We start from the raw sequence: 22,435 nt of genomic DNA on the forward strand, positions 1-22,435 counted from the left end.
ACATAATGAACCATCTTGCCAATAAAGAAGCATTTCAACATGAAAAGGAAATGAAGAGTGTTATTTCAGGTAAAATGTAGAGAGAGTGAAAGAAATAGACAGAGAGTGGCATAGAAAAAGAAAGACAGAAAGAAAGAGCGAGAGAAAGAAAAATGATAGAGAAAAAAATTAAAATCACGAGAGAAAGAAAGAGAACAGAGAGAATGACAGAGAACGAGAGTAAGAGACAGAAAGAGAGAGAAAACAGAGTGCAAGAGAGAGACAGAGAGTTTGTGAGAGAGTGTGTGACTGTATGTGAGAGAGAAAGAGAGAGAGAAAGAGAGTGAGAGCAAGAGAGAAAGAAAGAAGAGAGAGGGAGACAGACAGAGACAAAAAGTAGGAAAAAGACAGAAAGTGAGAAGGAGAGGGTCTCATGGTTTGGCTATGAAAGCAATGCTGTGCAGTCAGTCTCTGAAAGGCCACCTCCAGGGAAATGAAATAACTCCACAGAGGTTGGTATCTTGTCACCAAGTCATCCTTTATTTACAGAGTCCTTGACACCGATCTAGCTTCCTCACAGCCAGCTCTCAGAGTGAACAGAATCTCTGACACTCCTCTTTATTCTATCAGCCAGGGCTCCTTGATTGGACCAGATTAACAGCCCCAAATCAGGGAACTCATATTCTATGAGGTCCACCTGATTGACCTCATTACAATCACAACATTCTTCCCCCTCTGAGTCTGAGGACACAGGCTGGTTTTTTTATCTGCAGCTCTCCCTGGGGTGTTTAACCTAGGGTCAGGTTCCTCCAACTATCTCTCTGATATGGGCAGCGTGTAACCTCTTGTGCCCGGAACATCTCAGTAGAAATTCATTCTCTTCTCCAGACGGCAAAGGCATCAAGGCAGCGACATCCGCTGTGTCTGTCTCAGATTCCGAGGTTCCTTCAATGCTTGTTAGAGAGGAAGAACCCATGGGTTTCAGAACAGTTGGAAAGGCAGTGGAGGAGCTGGGCATGTTTTGCTCTTGGACAGTTTGCAAGTTTGCAGCTTTTCTATGGTCCACATTTTTGTTCAGGACTGTCACACCTACCCGAACTTTAAAGATCACTCGACCCTACCTTGTGACAACCATGCCATTTACTCATGCAGCGCCATTCCTGTGCTTCTTACAACAAACGCATCCCCTGAAGAAAGCTGTCTCTCTGGCTTAGCAGATTTTTGTGGCCACCACTGGAGTTCTTGATGCCGTTTCACCCTCCCCCCTCCCAATGTCCGGGTAGATCAGATTTAACCTAATGCAGAGTCTTCCCTCCCATTAGCAACTCTGCTGGAGCTATTCTTGTAGTTGCATGAGGGGTGGTCATACAATCGAACAGGAACCGGGACAGTTCGCTATCTATGTAGCCTGTTTCTTTAAAACTGACTTCAAAGTTTAGACAGCTGTTTCCGTCAGACCATTGAATGATGGATGGTATGGAGCTATCCTTATATGTCAAATATAAATCAACTTTAGGAAATCCTCAAATTCCCTGCTGGTCAACGATGGTTTGTTATCTGTGACCAACACTTCTGGCAGTGCGTGTATTGCAAAAGATGCATGTGTTTTTTCTATTGTTGTCCCTGTTCTTGATGAATGATCTCTGTGCACGGCCAGCCACTTTTAGGGGATATTCACAATGACTAAGAATGTTGAGCCCATGAAAGGACTTTTAACCAAATCCAAAGTTTACTTGGCCATTCCCACAAATATGGGGGAGCTGCTGGCAGTAATGTTTGTCCTTGTTCGCACTCTGGATACTGCCTCACCAACACAGCTACATCTGCATCCAGTCCTGGCCATCAGAAATAACTTCTCACCAACATCTTCATTTTGGAAACCCCTGGTGGAATTCAGCCAGTAACTGGTGGTGACATTTACTTGGGAAAATCACTCCTCCTCCCCGTAATGAAATGCCACTTTTTCCAATGATAAAGCCAGTGGTAGTGCATGTTTGAAGTCCAACTGGATTTCAGCTGGCTGGTGCTTTTGTATGGTTACATCATTAATCCCACATTACAAATGGTTTTTCTGCAACTGATCAAAAGTCAAACAAAAATCACATGCCTCTGCACCTCCTGATGCCTCTGCACCTCCTGATCCAGGTTCTTGAATTGCCGAGTAAAACCTCTCAGAACTAGAGGCGGCTTGGGATTGTAATATTCCTTTACTTAGTTCATTGATGATTGAAGGGTTTTAGTATCTGGTGCCTCAGGGAACGTTAGACTCCTAATAACCAGAAAAGCTGCAGGTCCACAAGCTGTCAGGAGAATTACTCGTTGCTTTTCATCTGCTGCAATGCCATTTGCCTGGAAAATATAATGCATTCATTCCACATACTGGGCCCAGTCTTTGACACAGGATTGAAGAGTCAAGCTTCTCAAATAATGTCATGATGCCAGAGTGCTTAGCCAAATTCAAAGTCAACTGTTGCAAGTGAATTTCTTCAGGAGAGGGACTTTCTCTCATTGCCACTGAAATAACTCCAGAGACCAGTATCCTGTCACAAGTCCCCCTGTATTTAAATGTGGTGAGTCCTTGATTAGATTAGATTAGACTAAATTCCTTACAGTGTGGAAACAGGTCCTTCGGCCCAACAAGTCCACACCGACCCTCTGAAGAGTATCCCACCCAGACCCGTCTCCCTCTGACTAATGCACCTAACACTATGGGCAATTTAACATGGTCAATTCACCAAACCTGCACATCTTTGGATTGTGGGAGGAAACTGGAGCACCCGGAGGAAACCCATGTAGATACAGGGAGAATGTGCAAACTCCACACAGACAGACATCCAAGGTTGGAACCGAACCTGGGTCCCTGGTGCTGTGAGGCAGCAGTGCTAACCACTAAGCCACTGTGCCACCCTTGACACTGGTCTAGCTCCCTCAGAGCCAGCTGTCAGAGTGAACAGGACCTCTGACACTCCCATTTATACCTGTCAGCCAGGTCTCTCTTGGGGAAGGAAGTGCATGGAGATATTGGGTGGCCTGCCCGACCATGAACTGACTGAGGCCCTGAAACAAATAATTAGTGGACACATAGGGGCTTTGTCCTACCCTATGATGTATCTCAGTGTCTCATTGCACATGCTGCCAATCAAGCAGACTGCCTCGTCCAGAACAGGAATGCTTCTTCAATAGTTCAAAAGCTGCGCTCATCCAGGGCAAGTGGGGAACATTCCATCATACTCCAGTCTTGCGCTTTGCACATGGTGGACAGGCTTTGGGGAGTCACTCACTGAAGAGGTTGGAGCCTCTGTCCTGCTCTTGCAGCCTCTGCATTTATTCAGGAAGTCCAGTTCAGCTTCTGAGCTTTCCAGCACTCCCACTGTAGCTGCTGTGGCTACAGAGCTATGGCTGGACACTAGGTGGGTAGCTCTCTCAGATGGGACCTCCTCCACAGGTCGGGTCAGTAACCTTGCCTTGATCTAATAATTGCTGCTTCCCAATCAAATTACTGCCAGGGTATTAGGATTGCGGGGAGAGCTTCCAATGACTTTTTAGCCACATGTAGGGAGATAAAGGCCTTGGGAATTCTAAAATCCAGCTCCGCGAAGTCCCAAAATGGAAGTAGATTTGGGAGGGTCTTATGGTGGAGGTGGGAAGAGAGGCATAGAAACATAGAAAATAGGAGGGGTAGGTCACTCAGTCCTATGCGTCTGCTCCGCCATTCACTATGTCCATGACTAATCATCCAACTCAGTATCCTGTTTCTGCTCTCTCTGATCCCTTTACCTTAAGTACTATATCTAACACCTTCTTGAAAACACTCAATGTTTTGACCTCAACTGCTTTCTGTGATAGTGAAATCCACAGGCTCATCACTCTCTGGGTAAAGAAATTTCTCCTCATCTCAGTCTATATAGCCTAGCCCCTACCCTCGGATGTGACCTCTGGTTCTGGACTCCTGGGATTGGGGAGTGGCGGTGAAGATGAGGTAGGGATCACAATGACAATGGCCAATGATTATGAAACAGCAAAGCCGGTTTTGGGGGAGAGGGAAGAATGGTGGTGAGGTGCCCAAAATCGACAGGAGGCCAATGATAGAATCCCTCCCTTTTCCCACTGCAGGCATTCCTAAGTTTCTCTCATTGGTATCAAAAACTTGCAGTCGAGCAGAAAATACTCCTAAGTGGCCAATACTTCGACTGAGGGTGGCAGGTTACCTTAGGCCTCGCTTTCCTGTAAAATTACAGACAGGTTGGGATAAGATCTTGGGGTAGGGTGGGGATCCTGTCAGGAAGGTTGCCTAGGGAACATTACTGACCCATCTACCTGCATGGGCCTTTAAAACTCTGCCTCCCAAATCCAAATGCTACCACTACACATTGTGAAATGATGTTCAATCATTTGAGTAATTCCTGGGTTTGTGGTTGAGATTGCTGACCTGCTCACTGAATGTTTTGTCACTGTGCTAGGTAACATTATCAGTGCGCCTCTGGTGAAGTGCTGGTGTTCTGCCCTGCTTACTATTTACGTGTAGGGTCTGCTTGGGTTGGTAGTGTCATTTCAGGTTTTGTTGCTGGTTCTGTTTCTTAGTGTTTGGTATAAGGGTTCCAATTCTACATATTTGTTAATGGAGTTCTGGGCTGATTACCAGGTTTCCAGGAATTCCCTTGCATTTGTCTGTTTAGCTTGTCCTAGGATGGATACAGTGTCCCAGTCGAATTGGCATCCTTCATTGTCCGTGTGTATGGAAACAAGTAATAGCTGTCTCTTGGTGCATTTTGAGAAGATTTGTAGCTCAGGTTGAGGTTCTGGATGTAGGTTTGCTCGCTGAGCTAGAAGGTTTGTTTTCAGACATTTTGTCACCATTCGAGGTAACATCTTCAGTGAGCCTCCAGATGAAGCACTGATGGTGTAGCCCGCTTTCTTTTCATATGTTTGAATTTCCTTAGTTTGGTGATGTCATTTCCTGTGGTGACATCATTTCATATGATGATGTCATTTCCTGTTCTTTTCTCCGGGGGGGCGGGAAATAGGACAACACATCCATCCTAGGACAAGCCAAACAGAGAAATGCACGAGAATTCCTAGAAGGATGACAACTGGAGCTCTATCAACAAACACATCGACTTGGATCTATTGACCACCCCCTGAGAAAAAGAGCAGAAAATGACATTTCCATAGGAAATGATGTCACCACAGGAAATGACATCAACAAGCCTAGGAAACTCAAACATATAAAGAGAAAATGGGCTACATTACCAGTGCTTCATTCTGAGGCTCACTGAAGATGTTATCTATTATGGTGATGAAACGTCTGAACGCGAACCTTGCAGCTCAGTGAGCAAACCTACATCCATGTCTCTTAGTGGCTAGTTGGTGTTCATACACCCTGATGGCTAATTTCCTTCCTGTTTGCCCTATGTAGTGCTTTTGTAGACTGGGGCTTGGAATAGAACATTAATATTAAAGTTTACAGCTTATTACAAAAAAACCCAACTGGTTCACTAATGTCCTTCAACAAAGAGAGTGAGCCAACCAGTTGTATCCAAACTAATTCAGTCTTTCTGCTAGGCGACCAGTGATAGGGAATTATTATTGCAATTCTGACACTATTTACACACCAAGGGGAGACTAAAAATCAAAACAAAAACCCAGCTACCATTACCTCTGATAATTTTGTGTTTTTGCTTTATATTCTCAATATTTAACTTTGTAGTAGTTTTAATTTGATTTCTAGAGATTAAATGGAATAATGTGAGTTAATGCTACTCTGTATCTGATTTCAGCATTGATGAGTCTGGTAAACAACATCTGAATTAAACTTTACTTAATAATTATAGTGCAATTGCTCTGTCAGATGTAGTTTTGTCAATGGTCAGTACAACCTGCGCAGGGATATCTACAGCAGTCTAATGATGAACTATTTTTGACCTCTTACATACTCCACAAGAGAATGTCACAGCTCATTTCAAAACACATGATCTGTTTTTCTTAGGAAAACGAATATCTTTAAACCACCTATTCCTCAATTATCTACCGTTCCCCACATGGTGAATGACACATCATAGAGTCACAGAGGTCTACAGCATGGAAACAGGCCCTTCGGCCCAACTTTGCCCATGCTGTCCAATTTTCACAATTTAAACCAGTCCCATTTGCCTGCATTGCTATCACAGATGTGCTGTCACAAGAGAAGCAACATCTATGGCAGAGAAAGAGGCCGTTAGGCCCATCAGGTCCTTGCCCGTTCCCCACAGGGCAATGCAGTCTCACTCCACTGTATTTGCCAAGTAGCCAGAAATATTTTACGAACAAAAAGAGCAGAGAGAAAGACAGTTAGCGTTTCTGTTCAGTTAGAAGGCAGAGAACTGGGAGCAAGGAGTTCAGAAATCTCAGATGAGATTGGAGATCGAAAAGAATCAGAATTTCTTTCACTCATTCACAGGATGAGAGTGTTGCTGCTAGGCAATATTTATTGCCAATCCCTAACTACCCAGAGGGCAGATAAGAATCAACCACATTGCCATGGATCTGGAGTCACATATAGGCCAGACCAGTTAAAGGATAGCAGTTTCCTCCCTTAAAGGACATTAGTGAATGGGATCGGCTTTTCCTGACAATTGACAATGGATTCATAATTCAACAATGATCATTACATTCTTAATTCCAGATTTTTATTGAATTCAAATTCCACCATCTGATACGGGAGCCAGGGAACAATGGACATCAGACATCACTTTTTGTTAGAAAACAAGAAATCACAGCAAGTCAGGTAGCAATGTGGAGAGAGAGAGCAAGCTAATGTTTCGAGTCTACATGACATTTCATTCGAGCTGACATGAATTATGGAGGGGGCAGCATTTATACAATAGTATGGGGTGAAGTGCTGGGGGAGAAAGGGTGCTGGTAGAGCAATTTAAGTGACCGGAATGTGAGAATGGCAGAACAATGGTGTGTCCAACTGCAAGACTGGAAAGAACACGTAGTCCCACTGGAATGGTGGAGGGGGGCTGGGGGTGGGGAAACATGGTGTCAGAGAAACAACTAAAGCTAAAAGGGAAGAAATGGGAATGAGTTAACAATCTTAAGGCGTTGAACTCAATATTAAGTCCAGAGACTCAATGTTAAGTGCAGTAATTTGCTCCTATCACTTCTTGTTCATAAAATCCCTACAGTGTAGAAGCAGGCCACTTGGCCCATTGAGTCCACACTGACCCTCTGAAGAGTATCCCACCCAGACTCAGCCCCCGAGCCTATCCCTATAATCATGCATTTCCCACTGGTAATTCACCTAGCCTGCACATCTCTGAACACCATGGACAATTTAGCATCTAACCTGCACAACTTTGGACTGTGGGAGGAAACCGGAGCACCTGGAGGAAACCCATGCAGGCACAAGGAGAGCATGCAAACCCCACACAGACAGGATGGAATTGAATCCGGGTCCCTGGCACTTACTTTTCTTCCTGTGGATCTTGGATGAAAGTTTATGCCAAGATAGGAAATAATGGCAGAGTTTGGTTTTTAAAAGCATTTAGATTGTCAGACAAAGGAATCTGAAGTGGTATCGGAAAGGACAGAGTTTTCTGGGCAATGTTCATTTGCAAACGAATGAACTTTCTCAAGTTTTGCCAATGTCAATTTCTCAATCTGCCCCTGGTGACTTAGAAATGTGTTGCTGAAATCGCAGAGCAGTCTGTCCTAAACCACTGTGGTCTTGATGATGTCCCAAGTGATTTTTACGAACTTACTCTACTACAGGGATAAAGACAAACATTGGCAGCAGATTAAATAAACACAGGGAAGCGATCAGCTGTTATTGACTCACTGCCCGAGGTTCAGAATGGAATGGGAGAGAAGGAACAAATGAATTTGAATTTATACTTGAAATTGAATTTGTATAAATTCAGGATGAACCAAAGTTCTTTGAAAAAGACTTTTGGAAGTGTGATATAGGAAATAGGTAGCTCTCACAAGCAGCAACATGATTTATGCTTAATTTGTTCATGGGATTGTAGGCAGCACTGCCCATTTCTAATTGCCCAGAGGGCAGTTAGGAAGCAACCACATTGCTGTGGGTCTGGAGTCACATGTCAGTCGCACCACATAAGGATAGCAGATCTCCCCAAAAAGACGACAATGAACTAAATGGGTCTTTATGACAATAGTCACATGGTTACCAATGGGATAACTTTTCATTCCAGAATTTTAATTACATGCAAATTTCACCAAATGACTTGGTTGGTTTCAAACTCATGTGCCCAAAACACAGGGCTGGGGTTCTGGATAACTGGTCCAGCATGGTTACCATGATGACATTACCACCCCCATCTAGTTAGCTGTACATTAAATCAATGGCAATTTGTTTTGGATTAAATAGTTGGTAGAGGGTAAAATTGGCAGTCCGTAGTGTAGCATGCTTCTCCTACAGAATGTAGGAAATCAGAGACAATTCAAACATCCCTGGTGACTACATCGGGCAGGAAGTGTGTCCAATTGCAGCTCCCGCCATACAGCATGGATTGGTTAGAGTGGCACTTAGGAATAGGTTGAAAGCATCATAGAAATGGGTTTTAGAGACATTTAGATTAGATTAGATTAGATGAGATTTTTTTTTAGATTAGATTCCCTACAGTGTGGAAACAGGCCCTTTGGCCCAATCAGTCCATACCAACCCTCCGAAGAGTAACCCACCCAAACCCATTTCCCTCTAATGCACCTAACACTATGCTGACATACTCATATTCAGGGTTCAGGGAGATAGATGGGTGACTGCTAGAAAGGCAGACTGTACAGGAGTCCCATGTGGCTATATCCCCCAAACAAGTGGACCGTCTTAGATACTGTTGGGGTGATGGCCTATCAGAGGATGGCGACAGCAGCAGCCAGAGTGGTGGCATCACCACTGGCCCTGTTATACAGTACAGAGGGTCAAAGTGGCAGGAGCAGTAGCAGCAACAGGGAGCTCGATAGTCAGGGGCACAGTTAGATGTTTCTGTGATCACAAAAGAGAGTCCAGATTGCTGTGTTGCCTCTCTGGTGCCAGGGTCAAGGATGTCTGAGCAGGCAAGGGCCATTCTCAAAAGGGAGGATGAACAACCCGAGGTCATGGTGCACATTGGTATTAACGGCATAGTCAGGAAGGGTGATGAGGTCCTACAAAGGGATTCAGGGAGTTATACAGGAAGGTGAATTGCGGAACCTCGAGGGATTTAATCTTGAGATTACTCTCTGTGCTATGTGCCAGTGAGGCTAGGAATAGGAAGATTAGAATCTCTACAGTATGGAAACAGGCCCTTCGGCCCAACAAATCCACACCGACCTGTCGAAGAGTAACCCACCAAGACCCATTCCCGTAACCTATGGGCAATTTAGCATGGTCAATTCACCTGACATGCACATCTTTGGATTGCGGGAGGAAACTAGAGAACCTGGAGGAAACCCACGCAGACACTGGGGGAAGGTGAAAACCCCACACAGACAGTCGCCCGAGGCTGGAATCGAACCCAGGTCCCTGGCACCGTGAGGCAGCAGTGCTAACCACTAAGCCACTGTGCTGCCCAAATAGTACAGTTAAATACATGGCTAAAGAGCTAGTTAGGAGTGAGGGCTTCAGATATATGGATCATTGGGATCACTTCCAGGGAAGATGGGACCTGTACAAAAGGGTAGGTTGCTACTAAACTGAAGGGGCACCAATATCTGGGCAGGGAAGTATGCTCGTGCCACTAGGGAGGGTTTAGACAAGTGTAGCAGAGGCTAGAAATTGGAGCTGTAGGTCAGCAAGTGAAATGACCGAGGTGAGTTAGAGAGTAAGGCCAGTGAGATTAATAGGGAGAACAGACAGGGAGAGGTTACTGAACACAGCAGGACTGCTGGTCTGAAGTGCATTTATTTTAATGCAAGATGTATGAATGGTAAGGCAGGTGAACTCAAGAGCTTGGGAGATAGGGGAACAGATAGGTGGACAGATTATGGAATAATGTGAAAACAACAGGGCTGCTGTGGTAGGTGATTTTAACTACTGTCTGGGACTCCTTTCATGTCAGGGGCTTGGATGGTGTCAGGGGGGAAGAGTCTGTTAGCTCCATCCAGGAGGATTTCTTGAAGCAAAATATAAGTGGTCCAACTAGGGAAGGGTCGAGAGTGTGTTGCTGGGAAAGCACAGCCAGTCAGGCAGCATGAGATGAGCAGGAGAATCAATGTTTTGAGCATAAGCTCTTCATCAGGAATCTAATGAAGGATTTATGTCCGAAATGTCAATTTTCCTGCTCCTTGGATGCTGCCTGATCTGCTGTGCTTTCCCAGCAACACACTCTTGACTTTTATCTCAAGCATCTGCAGTCCTCACTTTCTCCAACTAGGGACGGGGCCAAACTAGATCTGGTACTGGGGAATGAACCCAGATAACTGATTGAAGTTTCAGTGGGACAGCATTTCGGGAACAGTGATCGTAATTTTCTAAGTTTTAAGTTACTTATAGATAAGTATAAGAATAGTCCTCAGGTGAATAGTACTCAAATCGGGGGAAGCTATCTATGACAATATTAGGCAGGAACTGGGGATTGTAGATTGGGCACTACTTTTAAGGGTAAATCTAGGAATCTTCTAAAGACCAGTTGATTGGAGTTCAGTAACAGCATGTTCCTGTGAAAATGAAAGATAAGAATGGCAAGATTTGAGAACCTTGGATGGCAAGAGAAATTGAGAATTTAGACACAAAGGAAAAGGAGACATACATAAGGCTTAGGAAACTGAAGACAGACAAAGCCCTCAAAGAACGCAAAGCAATTAAAAAGACCTTAACAAGAAGTTTGGAGAGTTAAAGGAGCCATGACATACCCTTGACAAACAGGATGAAAGAAAATCCTAAGACATTTTATACTTTTATAATGAACAAGGACGTAGCTAGAGAAAGTATAGATCTACTCAAGAACAGAGAGAATTTATACAAGGAGCCAGATGCAGTGGGTGACGTCCTTAATAAATACTTTACATTGTTTTCACAAAGGAGAAGGACATGGTGGATGATGACATGTTGATACAAAAAAGGTGATGAAAAGTATTACAGTAGACAAGTCCCCAGGACATGATAGGATCTATTCCAGAATGCTAAGGGAGGCAAGTGAGGAGATTGTTGGGGCCTTGTACGAAAATCTTGTATCCTCTTTTTTCGCAGGAGACATCCCAGAGGACTGGAGAATAGCCAATGTTGTTCCTTTAAGAAGGGCTACAGGCATAATCCAAGAAATTACGCACCAGTGAGTCTTATGTCAGTTCATGGGAAATTACTGGAGAAGATTCTTAGGGACAGGATTTACTCACATTTGGAAAAAACAATGGACTTATTAGCAACAGACAGTATAGCTTTGTGTGGGGGAGGTTGTATCTCAAAACCCTGATTTTTTTGAGGATATGATAAAGATGATTGATGAGGGCAGAGAGGTGAATGTTGTCTACATAGACTTTAGCAAGGCCTTTGTCAAGGTCCGTCATGGCAGGCAGGTATAGAAAATAAAGTCACATGGGATTCGTAGTGAGCTGGTAAGATGGATATAGAACTGGCTTGGTCATTGAAGACAGAGAATCACAATGGAAGGGTATTTCTTTGACCGGAGATCTGTGACCAGTGGTGTTCCACAGGCATCGGTGCTGGGACTCCTGGTGTTTGTAATATATATAAACAATCTGGAGAATAATGTAAGTAGCCTGATTAAGTTAGCGGACAATGAGGAGGTTTGCCTGAGGCAAAAGCAGGATACTGATTGGCTGGAGACTTGAGTGGAGAAATGGCAGACAGAATTTAAAGTATTCAAATGTGAGGTGATACATTTTGGAAGGTTTAATGCAGGAGAGGAATATACAATAAATGGCATAACACTTAGAAGCATTAACATACATGGATCTCGGCCTACACATCTACTGTTCCCTGAAAGTGGCAACACAAGTGGAAAAAGTGGTCAAGAAGGCATATACATTTGCTTTCATAGGTCAGGGCATAGAGTATAAAAATGGGCAAGTCATGTTGCAGCAGTATAGAACTTTAGTTAAGCCACATTTGAATTAATGCGTATAGTTCCAGTCACCACACTACCAGAAGGATATGGAGGTCTTTTGAGAAGGTACAGAAATGACTCACAAGGATGTTGCCTGGTTTGAAGAGTTTTGGCTATGAGGGGAGATTGGACAAATGTGGTTTGTTTTCACTTAAATGTCGAAGATGATCTTAGGCATTTCTGAGAGACGTAGCTGGAATGGATGGTCTGCGTCTTTTTCTAAGGTTGGAACGTCAACTACTAGGGAACATGGTAAAAGGAGTAAGTTTAAAGGAGATGTGAAAGGCAAGTTTTTTACAAATAGGGTGGTAAGTGCATGGAATGTACTACCAGAGGAATTGGTGGAGGCAGATACAATAGCAATGTTTAAGAGGCATCTTGACAGATACATGATTTGACAGGGAATAGAGGGAGACAGACTGTATAGAGGCAAAAGGTATTTAGTTTAGGAAGGTGTCATGTGTCAGCACAAGCTTGGTGGGCTGAAGGGCCTGTTCTTGTACTGTTGTTTGTTCACATGATGATAACCTGGCAACCTGTTTCTCATGAAGTTGTTTGAAGTTTCTTCAGGTCCACTGCAAGAGGGCAGATGGGACAATCTGTTCAGCAAGACAGAGTGCATTGAGAAAGCTGGATGAATCAGATGCAATAAGTTTTGCGCTGTGATACTGAAACATAAAGCCAGATGCAGAAGTGAGTGTTCTACCCCCCTCAGCCACAGCTAAACGGACGAGGAGGATGAGTACAGCAGTCCCAATCCTGTTCTAAGTGGACAGACACTTGTAAAATCAAAAGGGGCCTCAAGTGACAATCTACCCAAGAGAGCACAGGATGACTGGTTCCTGGGGCAGATACACTCATACCCAGTCAGCAGGGCTTCAACAACTCATTGAGAGAGAGTAGCTCTACCTTTACTCTGCATTTACTACAACTAATGGAACAATGGATGAACAGGAAAGCCATCACATTTCCTGGCTTCCCTTCTTTTATTGAGTCCAAAACTCACACACAAAAAGCATCCTGAACAAAAACAGCAAAGAAGGATAACTAGACAAGACAGGCTCCACCATACCAAGGAATTCCAAACTTTCAGGGAGAGTGCCAACCAAACAGGGGTTTGTTGCATTCCCATCTGTCTTTGTGAAGGCACATGTCCCTCCAATTGAGCAGCTGATTGGAATTCCAGAGTCAAGGAGAGTTTGACTTGCTCCACTTCTCGCTTTGTGTTGTTCATGGCACTGAGCCATAGAGACCCAGGAGGTTCCAGCAACACACTCCACCCTCACCCCCATGTCAGCACCGAGTTTACTGACTTCTGTCAAATGTTTCCTTGGTTTCAGCACCTCAGGGCTGGAGAAAGGGTAAAACAGATTAGATTTATACTTGCAACTAGACATGTGAAGACATCAGAGGAAATAGGATCAGGTTGGGTGTTTGGGTGTTGCTATATTGTTTATTAATCTGCTGACACTTGTCCAAGGCCAAATATGAAAGATAATAATTTGCACACAGTATGTGAACCACACCCCCAGCATGACTCATTGCTGACAGGAAAAAACATTAACTCCACATTCCCGCCTCTTAAGAAGAAATGAATGCGTCTATTATTACTACATCTTTCACTCGGCAGGATATTCTGCAGCACAATGGATTATTTTTGGAATGTAATCTCTTCTGCAATGTGGAATCAAACTACTAACATAAGCACAGCAAAATTCGCCAAAAAGCAGTGACTCAAAGATCAGATGAACGATTATAATCATGAGACATTGGTGAGGGAACAATTATTAGTTCAAGACACTCTGCTGCTCTTCTGCAAAGCTAGAATGGTTCAGTTTGTAATAACGTGCTTCACAATAGAGGATTCTTCAAAGTTATAGCTCATAAACACCAACACTGTAAGCTGATGTTTTAAGATATGTGACTGCATTATTGCAGTGAGATCCCATTCACTTATTAAAGAGCAAGAGCAGGGGATTCATATATTCTGAATCTATCCTGATCTATACCAAAAACAGCCCCAGTATGTCAGTCCTCCCATTGGACTCTGTGGGATTCTACCATGTGGAAAATCGATACGATACAGTTCCTTCACTTCAAAGTAATCAATATAAAAAAGGCAACATATAATTGTAAGTTGTTGTTATGATGAAGTGCTTTGAGCTGTTTAAGAGAAATGTAAGAAGTTACTAGTAGTAGAATCACAGAATATTACAGAATGAAAGGAGACCACCATCCCATTGTCCCCACGCCAACTCCTTGACTAGAATTATTTATCAGTCCCAATCTCATCATTCTAATCTCCCACCCTGCCAGTTTTGCAATTTTCACTTTTTTTTATGTGATTTTGCCAATTTCCTTTTAAAAATCATCATTGAACCAATTCCCACTACTCTTTCAGGCAGCACATTCCAGATAATAGTTTTGCAAAAGAAAAATCCTCATCGTCTCAAGACTGATTACTAAACGTAGTGATCTCAGACTAAGCCCCACTCTCTGCAACTGGATCCTCAGTTTCCTGACACACAGGCCACAATCAGTGAAGATTGGGGACAATATTTCATCCATACTAATACTTAACAATGGAGCCCTCCAGCGGTGCATAACTCAGCCCCCTACTGTACTCACTGTACACCATGACTGCGTTGCCAAATACCAGACTAATGCCACTTACATGTTCGCTGATGACACCACCAGAATCGGTTGAATCTCAGATGGCAACGAAACAGACTACAGACGGGAGGTGGAAAACCTGGAAAGATGGTGCACTGAGAACAACCTAGCTCTCAACGCCAGCAAAACCAAGGAACTCATTATCGACTTTCGGTGGGATGTTACTCATGCCGCCCTATACATTAACAGCACAGAGATGGAACGAGTGGAGATTGTCAAGCTCCTGGGAGTGGTCATCCACAACAAGCTTTCTTGGCCTCTTCATGTGGATGCACTGGTTACAAAGGCCCAATAATGTCTCTTCTTCCTCAAGCAGCTGAGGAAATTTGGCAAGACAGCGAATACTCTTGCCAACTTTGATTGGTGCGCCATCGAGAGCATTCTGTCTGGATGTATCACTACCTGGTATGGCAACTGTACCATTCAAGATTGGAGATGGTTACAGAGAGTGGTGAACTCAGCCTGGATAATCACAAAGGCCAACCTCCCATCTATAGAATCCATAGATAGAATTGATAGCCAGAGACTTTGTCCCCAGGGCAGAAATTATTAACCTGAGGGGTCATAGTTTTAAGCTGTTTGGTGGAAAATATAACGGGGATATCAGAGGTGGGTTCTTTACACAGAGAGTTGTGAGAGTATGGAATGCGTTGCCAGCAGCAGTTGTGGAAGCAAGGGCATTGGGGACATTTAAGAGACTGCTGGACATGCATATGGTCACAGAAATTTGAGGGTTCGTACATTAGGTTTACCTCACATGAGGATCAATAATCAGCACAACATCGTGGGCTGAAGGGCCTGTTCTGTGCTGTACTGTTCTATGTTCTCTATGTTCTATTTACCAGGCCCGCGTCAAGGAAAGGCCACCAGCATTCTCAAAGATCCATCCCACCCTGGCAATGTTTTTCTACAACCTCTACCATCGGGAAGAAGGTACAGAAGCTTGAACACATGTACCAGCCGGTTTCATAACAGTTTCTACCCTACTGTTGTTAGAATACTGAATGGACTCACAAACTCTTAACATTCGCCTGTACTTGTGATTTTGTTTTTGCCGCTGTTTACCTATTATTTACTTATCTAAGCTACTTAACTGTGTGATCTGCCTGAATTGCCCCTAAGACAAAGCTTTTCACTGTGCCTCGAGACACGTGACAATAAAATCAATTCAATTAATTCACTTCAATTCAATTATGGGTGGTACAGTGGTTAACACAGTGTCAGGAACCCAGGTTCGACTGTCTGTGTGGAGTCTCCCTGTGTTTACGTTTATGCCAGGTCCTCTGGTTTCCTCTCACCGTCCAAGTTAGGTAGATTGGCCATGTCAAATTTGCCCTGTAGTCCAGAGATATGTAGGCTGGGTGGATTAGCCTTGGTAAATGCAGGGTTTGGGGATAGGGTGTGGAGGTGGGTCTGGGTGGGATGCTGTTTGGAGGGTCACTGCCAACCTGATGGGCCAAGTGGCCTCATTCTGCACTTTAGGGATACTATGCCTCTTTGCTATATTGTTGCCTTCTCATCCCTTTACTCTGAATCATTGGACAATTATCTTAAATCTGCATTTTCTGCTTACTGACCCTGAAAATAAGTAGACATTCTTTCCCATCATTTAATCTAACAACATCCCACTTTTATAAGCTACTATTTAATCACTTCTGCTCTGCAGAGAATAACTTCAGTATCTCTGGATGTTTCATATAACTGATGTTCTATACTTCTGGTATTATGCAGTACACTCTCTCTAAGAACTCAACATCCTTTTCAAATAGCTCAGAATTGTACTCCAGATAAGGTCTAACAGTGATGTACAAAAATTGGCTGTAAATTGTTTGATTTTTGTTCTGTGCCGTTGTGTACCATGCCACAGGTCCTGTTCATTCTTAGCGGCCTTCTCAGTTTGTTCTGACACTTTCCAGGATTTATGTACAAACATCACCAGGTCTCTCTTTTTCTGCACTCCCTTTAAAGTTGTTCTATTTAAAGCATATTGACTTTTCTTATTTTATTTGCAAAAATGAAGTGACATTTGCATCATTCCATAACTATGAGAGTTTTTTTTATAAGTAAGATACTTCTGGCCTTTTTCTCTTTCAGAAGGGTGAAGATCACTGGCCTGCACAAAGAACATGGACTCCAGCCAATATGGAGGCTGGGGGGGTGGGGGGGGGGGTGGGGGGGGAAGCTGCAACATATAAACCATGTTACTGTCCACGTACTAGAACTAATGTCATTACTGCAGCATTGGCTGAGCGTGTGCCAAGGTTGAGAGAGAGTCAAGCTACCAGGGTGGTTAAGAAAAACAAAATCTTTCTTCGAACTTCTCAGAAAAATAAACAAGTTAAAAGGGAAACACTCGCTGGACTAGAGCAGAGGATGAGACAAAAACTGAAGCACGCTTTTGGGATTTGTACGGGGTGTGGAGATGTCCTTCCCAAGTGCCTGCGGCCCTTGTTCTTTCAGCTGATAGAGATCACAGGGTTCTAAGGTAATCACTATTCATGTCAGTGTTAGCTTTGAGTAGTGGTAGACTTATTAACTGTGGACAGCATCACAGTCCAGCCTAATAATGTACTATCCAGCAGAATCAATCTCCTGATGAAGGGCTTATACCCGAAACATTGATTCTCCCGCTCCTTGGATGCTGCCTGACTTGCTATGCTTTTCCAGCACCATACTCTCCACTTTTTTAGTAAGCCAGCACAGCACTTCCAAACTTATAATTCTGTGATAAAGTAACACCAATATACCACAATAAATTTCATCGGCGAGTAGCTGAGCAGCACAGACCATGAAGGTACCACAACAGATTCCAAGTCTAAGTCATTTGGAGAATGTCTATAAGTAAAGAGGATTTCAGGTTGTGCTTATTCAGCCATGGTTCTCACTCTTGATCACTATGTCTTGATTCATTGTTTTGTCCTGGTTTCTTTTGAGGAGACGGATACCGAACAGTTGACGAAAAGATAAACAACTTGTGAGGACTTGGAGTCTTTTCTTTAAAAATCAGAACAAAAGAAGCAGCCTGTGTGGGTGTGGTCAGACTCTCATAGTTTCAGGATTTTCAGTTAGTTTTCAGCAGGGGTCTCAGCAGGGTTGGAAGGCAGTGAATCTCTCCTGGCTGCTACACTCTCTCAGAATTATCCTTTGATGTTCTTGCCTCCTGGATTGGAGAACTGCATGTGAGACTATCTTCTGAATTTGCCTTTTGCCATTTATAAATATTACTACATTGGAACAGTTACTGTTTAGTAGTAATACTGGGGTGGCATGGTGGCTCAGTGGTTAGCACTGCTGCCTCACAGTGCCAGGAACCTGGGTTTGATTCCAGCTTTGAGTGACTGTCTGTGTGGAGTTTGCACATTCTCCCTGTGTCTGTGTGGGTTTCCTCCCAGTGCTCCGGTTTCCTTCCACAGTCCAAAGATGTGCAGGTCAGGTGAATTGCCCATGCTAAATTGCCCATTGTGTTCAGGGATGTGTACGTTAGGTGCATTACTCAGGGGAAATTTTAGCGTAATAAGAGTCTGGGTGGGTTACTCTTCAACTGGATGGTCGGTGTGGATTTGCTGTGCCGAATGGCCTGTTTCCACACTGTAGAAATTCTAATTCTAAGTAGTAAAATAATCTATTATTCTGTTAAGTTTCCAACAGAGTTAAGTTATTCCAAGTTCCTCCTTTTTTTGTTGTATTTTAATTACAGAATTTGAATAAATTGTGTTTTCTTAACATCGAGGAGTTTGACCAATTAAATTGCATCTGGAACACAGCACCTGACATTTACCTTTAAAATAAGAAAAATTGAGGGTCTAGGCTACCTTCTCAATATATTTTGAGTGGGTTTAGTCTGCACCATAACATTAGGAATGCACTTTTATGAGATTAGGCATTGAATACAAGAGCAAGGAGGTTATGTTGATTGTGTTAGCTGTGCATTGTGTTAGTTAAACAACAGCTAGAGTACTCTGTGCAGTCTTGGTTGCCACACTTCTAGAAAGGTTGTAATTGCACTGGAGAGGGTGCAGAAGAGACTCATCAGTTTTACCATGGGCTCGAGTGATTCAGCACTGAGGAAAGACTGGATAAACTGGGGTTATTTTCCTCAGAGCAATAAGTGCTGAGTTAGAGGGTAGGAATCTGATTGAAGAATAGCGTTTGGTGGACATTTACGGGGTAGACAGGAAGCAGATTTTCCCCTTAGTTGAGAGATCAATAACCAGGGGACACAGTTTTAAAGGAAGGAGCAGGAGGTTTGAGATAACTTTTCACCTAGAGGGTTGTGGACATCTCAAACTCACTGCCGAACAGATTGATAGAGGTGGAAGATTTCAGGTATTTATGAACTAGTAAACACTTGAAAACGCCAATATGAGGCTCCAGGTCTAAGGATGGAAACTGGGATGAGAATAAGCAGGTGCTTGATGATCAGCATAGACTGACGCTCTCCAAATACTTTGTGGAGTACAGTTATTGCTGTAATATAGAAGACAGGGCAGGAGTACAGTTATTGCTGTAATATAGAAGACTGGGCAGTCAGTTTGCACATAGCAAGCCCCTACAAGCAGCAGACCAAACAATTTGTTTTACATATTGTTGCTTAGGAGGCAAATATTGACCAAGACACAGGGGATAATTCCCTCTCTTGTGTTTGAAATTGGGCCATGGCACATTGACATCTCAAGAGGGAAGTCTGGACCTTGCATGAACAGTTTGTCTGAAAGAAGGTATTTCTGACACTGACGCACTCTTTCAGCACTGTACTGGTGTGGATTTTGTGCTCTGGGAACTAGAGTGGAACCGATTCTCATTGAAAATAACTTCCTGGATTGAGCTCTTTCATACCATTTACCATCGAGTTTACATTGACACGAAGGTTAGTGCATTTCACCCATTTTTCTCAGTGTGCATCACAACATTCACATCTTGCAACACTTCTACTCAGATCAGCTCTTAAAACTTTTAAGACCCCAAATGTCTCTGGCACTACCTTCTTACCCAGTGGACACGCATCAGATTGAAGTGGAATATTCTCTCCTCTTCCACTTTCATCTATTTTAAATGTCCTGACATCAAATGCATTCTCTACTACATACTGTCCTTCACATTGCGGAGGCTGAGTGTCAGCTCTTGGACAATTTCTCTGACATCCCTGGACCATGGTCCCACCTTCAAACATCAGGCTGTTGTTCCCAAAAATGTTACTAACCTTATCTCATCTGGGGATCTACCCTCACCCACTGCTACCCAGTTCATGGTCCCCTAACCTTGCAGAATCCACTTCTACCTTGTTCCCAAAGAATCTACAAACAGAACTGTCTGGGCAGACCCATTGCTTCTGTCTACTCCTGCCTTATCGAGCTCATCTCTTCCTACCTTGACTTGATATTTTCTCTTTGTCCAATCTCTTCCCACTTGCATCCGCAACTGTCCTGACACCTTAGACCAGTTTCAAAGTTTCCAGTTTACGGGCTCCAACTGCCTCCTCTTTACCATGGATACGCAATCCCTTTAAATATCCATCCCCCATCAGAATGGTCTCAGGGCTCCCTGCTTCTTCCTGGAAAAGACACCTGATCAATCCCCCTCCTCCTCCCAGTTGAGCTCATCCTCACTCTGAACAACTTCTCCTTTAACTCCTCTCACTTTCTTCAGGTTAAAGGTGTGGCCATGGATACCTGCATGGGCTCTAGTTATACCTGTCTCTTTGTGGGGTACGTGGAACATTTCTTGTTCCAGTCCCACTTGGATCCCGCTCCACAACTCTTTCTTCCCTCTCCCTTCAGAATTGCAAACATTGATCAATTTTGATTCCAATTTCCACTCTGCTCTCTTTCATCTATCTGGCCTATCACCAACTTCTCCCTTCTCTTCCTTGATAGTTGTTTCCATTTCTGGGGATAGGCTGTCACCAATATTCATTACAGCTGGACCAACTCCCACAGCTAACTTGACTAAACATTCCTCACACCCTGCTTAAGGATGCCATTCCATCTCCCAGCTTCTTCATCTTTGTTGCATCTGTTCTGTAAGGGTGGGGGGACTCAGAAACATCCACCTTTTTCCTCATGATTTCCATTTTCCTGCACATCTGCCCTCAACCCTTTCTGTTCCACAACAGCAGTAGGGTTCCACCCCCTCCCCCAGTTCTTGCTTTCCAGCCCGACATCTTAACTCATTGAAAGAATCATAAGCCATCATTTCCATCGCTGCCAATGAAGTGCCACCATCAGACATATATTCCCTCCCTCCCCTTGTCAGCTTTCCACAAGGACTGCTTCCTCTGGGACACCACCACTCCGTTCTCAACAGCTCTTCACACCCCCCTTTCCCAACATGGCACCTTCCCATGCAATGGCTGAAGATTCAACACTTGGCTGTTTACTTTCTCCCTCCTCCAGTCTGTTTTGTTTAAAGATGTTTCAGACCTTCAGCATCTGCAGTTCTTTGTTTTAGCCTCGAATCGTTGCCCTGTTTGGGATCAGTCAACTCCAGCCTCTGCTGAAACATTAACCCTGGGAGGTCTTGCAATCCCTCACAGGATTGGCTCACAGCATTAACTTGGTTAAGATGGAAGACAGTAAAGTCGAGAATCACTCACTCTCCTCACCCGTTCATTGTGTGGGAGGAGACTCTGTGTCTGAATTCAGGCAAGCATTCTAATAGAGGGTTAACCATCCTTTTGACCAAGTTTCCAGAACTTTCTATTTCATTTTCCCTTCCCTTTAGACCCCCAATGTTTGGCAGCTGCGGATACATGGGCTTCGGAATAGTTCAAACAAAAGTTTCCTTCATTCCAGTAATGTGTCCTACACAGAGAATCCGTTCGACAAAACTGCAGGAACATCTTACAAAAAGGCCTCCCCTGGAGGTCACCAAGCTGCAGGGGAGAGGGGCATGAACAACATCAGGGAAGAATTCCCAAGTAAAAACAAGATTCGAGGAGCTGCCAAACCGCTGAGGAATCAATGAGAGAGCAGCTCATTTCCCCAGCTTCAAGGTGACTAAACAGCAGCCAAAGAGAAAACCGTTAGGATCTGATGGTGGGGGAGGTGGCAGGGAGAGGCGAAGTTACAAAGGAGCGGAATACAATGTTTAAAGGCACTTTGTCAAATACTTACAGAGCTCCAGGAGGATGAAGGAACACAGAAAGGCTTCAACTTTCAGCATGTTCTCACACTCTCCAGCAACAACACCCAAACCCCAACTCCTGACAGTCCCCCAGAGGGTTAGAGCTGCAGCCTTTCCTACTCGGCTGTCTGCAGCAGGATGAGATCCGACCTGTTGCTTTTTCTCTCTCTTGCTGCTGCTCCTTCTCAGTGAGTCAAGACTTTTTTTTTAATCACTCTCTGGTCTGTGTGAGGAGGGCAGCGCCTGCAGGGTCCTAGCGCCGCAGCGCTCCCTCCTGAGCTCGACCCCAGGCTCCATCGCCACAGCACTGGCTCCTCGACTTATCGTTACAGCGCAGGAAAGACCATAAGACATAGGAGTGGAAGTAAGGCCATTCGGCCCATCGAGTCCACTCTGCCAGTCAATCATGGCTGATGGGCATTTCAAAGCTGAAAATGTGTTGCTGGAAAAGCGCAGCAGGTCAGGCAGCATCCAAGGAACAGGAAATTCTACGTTTCAGGCATAATCCTGGTGAAGGGCTTATGCCCGAAACGTCGAATTTCCTGTTCCTTGGATGCTGCCTGACCTGCTGCGCTTTTCTAGCAACACATTTTCAGCTCTGATCTCCAGCATCT

General features: G+C 44.0%; 1 protein-coding gene across 1 annotated transcript in view; it reads right to left on the reverse strand.

Moving 5' to 3' along the window:
• Nucleotides 1–22,136, reverse strand: part of LOC132821199 (junctional adhesion molecule B-like) — a 111,026-nt gene extending 88,890 nt beyond the window's left edge. Inside the window, exon 1 of the mRNA XM_060833844.1 lies at nt 21,812–22,136. Coding sequence (XP_060689827.1) covers nt 21,812–21,860 — 49 coding nt within the window. The 5' untranslated portion in view covers nt 21,861–22,136. The remainder of the gene's footprint in view (nt 1–21,811) is intronic.
• Nucleotides 22,137–22,435: the final 299 nt, after the last annotated feature.

This window comes from Hemiscyllium ocellatum, chromosome 12 (genome assembly GCF_020745735.1).
Source record: "Hemiscyllium ocellatum isolate sHemOce1 chromosome 12, sHemOce1.pat.X.cur, whole genome shotgun sequence".
Lineage (NCBI taxonomy): Eukaryota > Metazoa > Chordata > Chondrichthyes > Orectolobiformes > Hemiscylliidae > Hemiscyllium > Hemiscyllium ocellatum.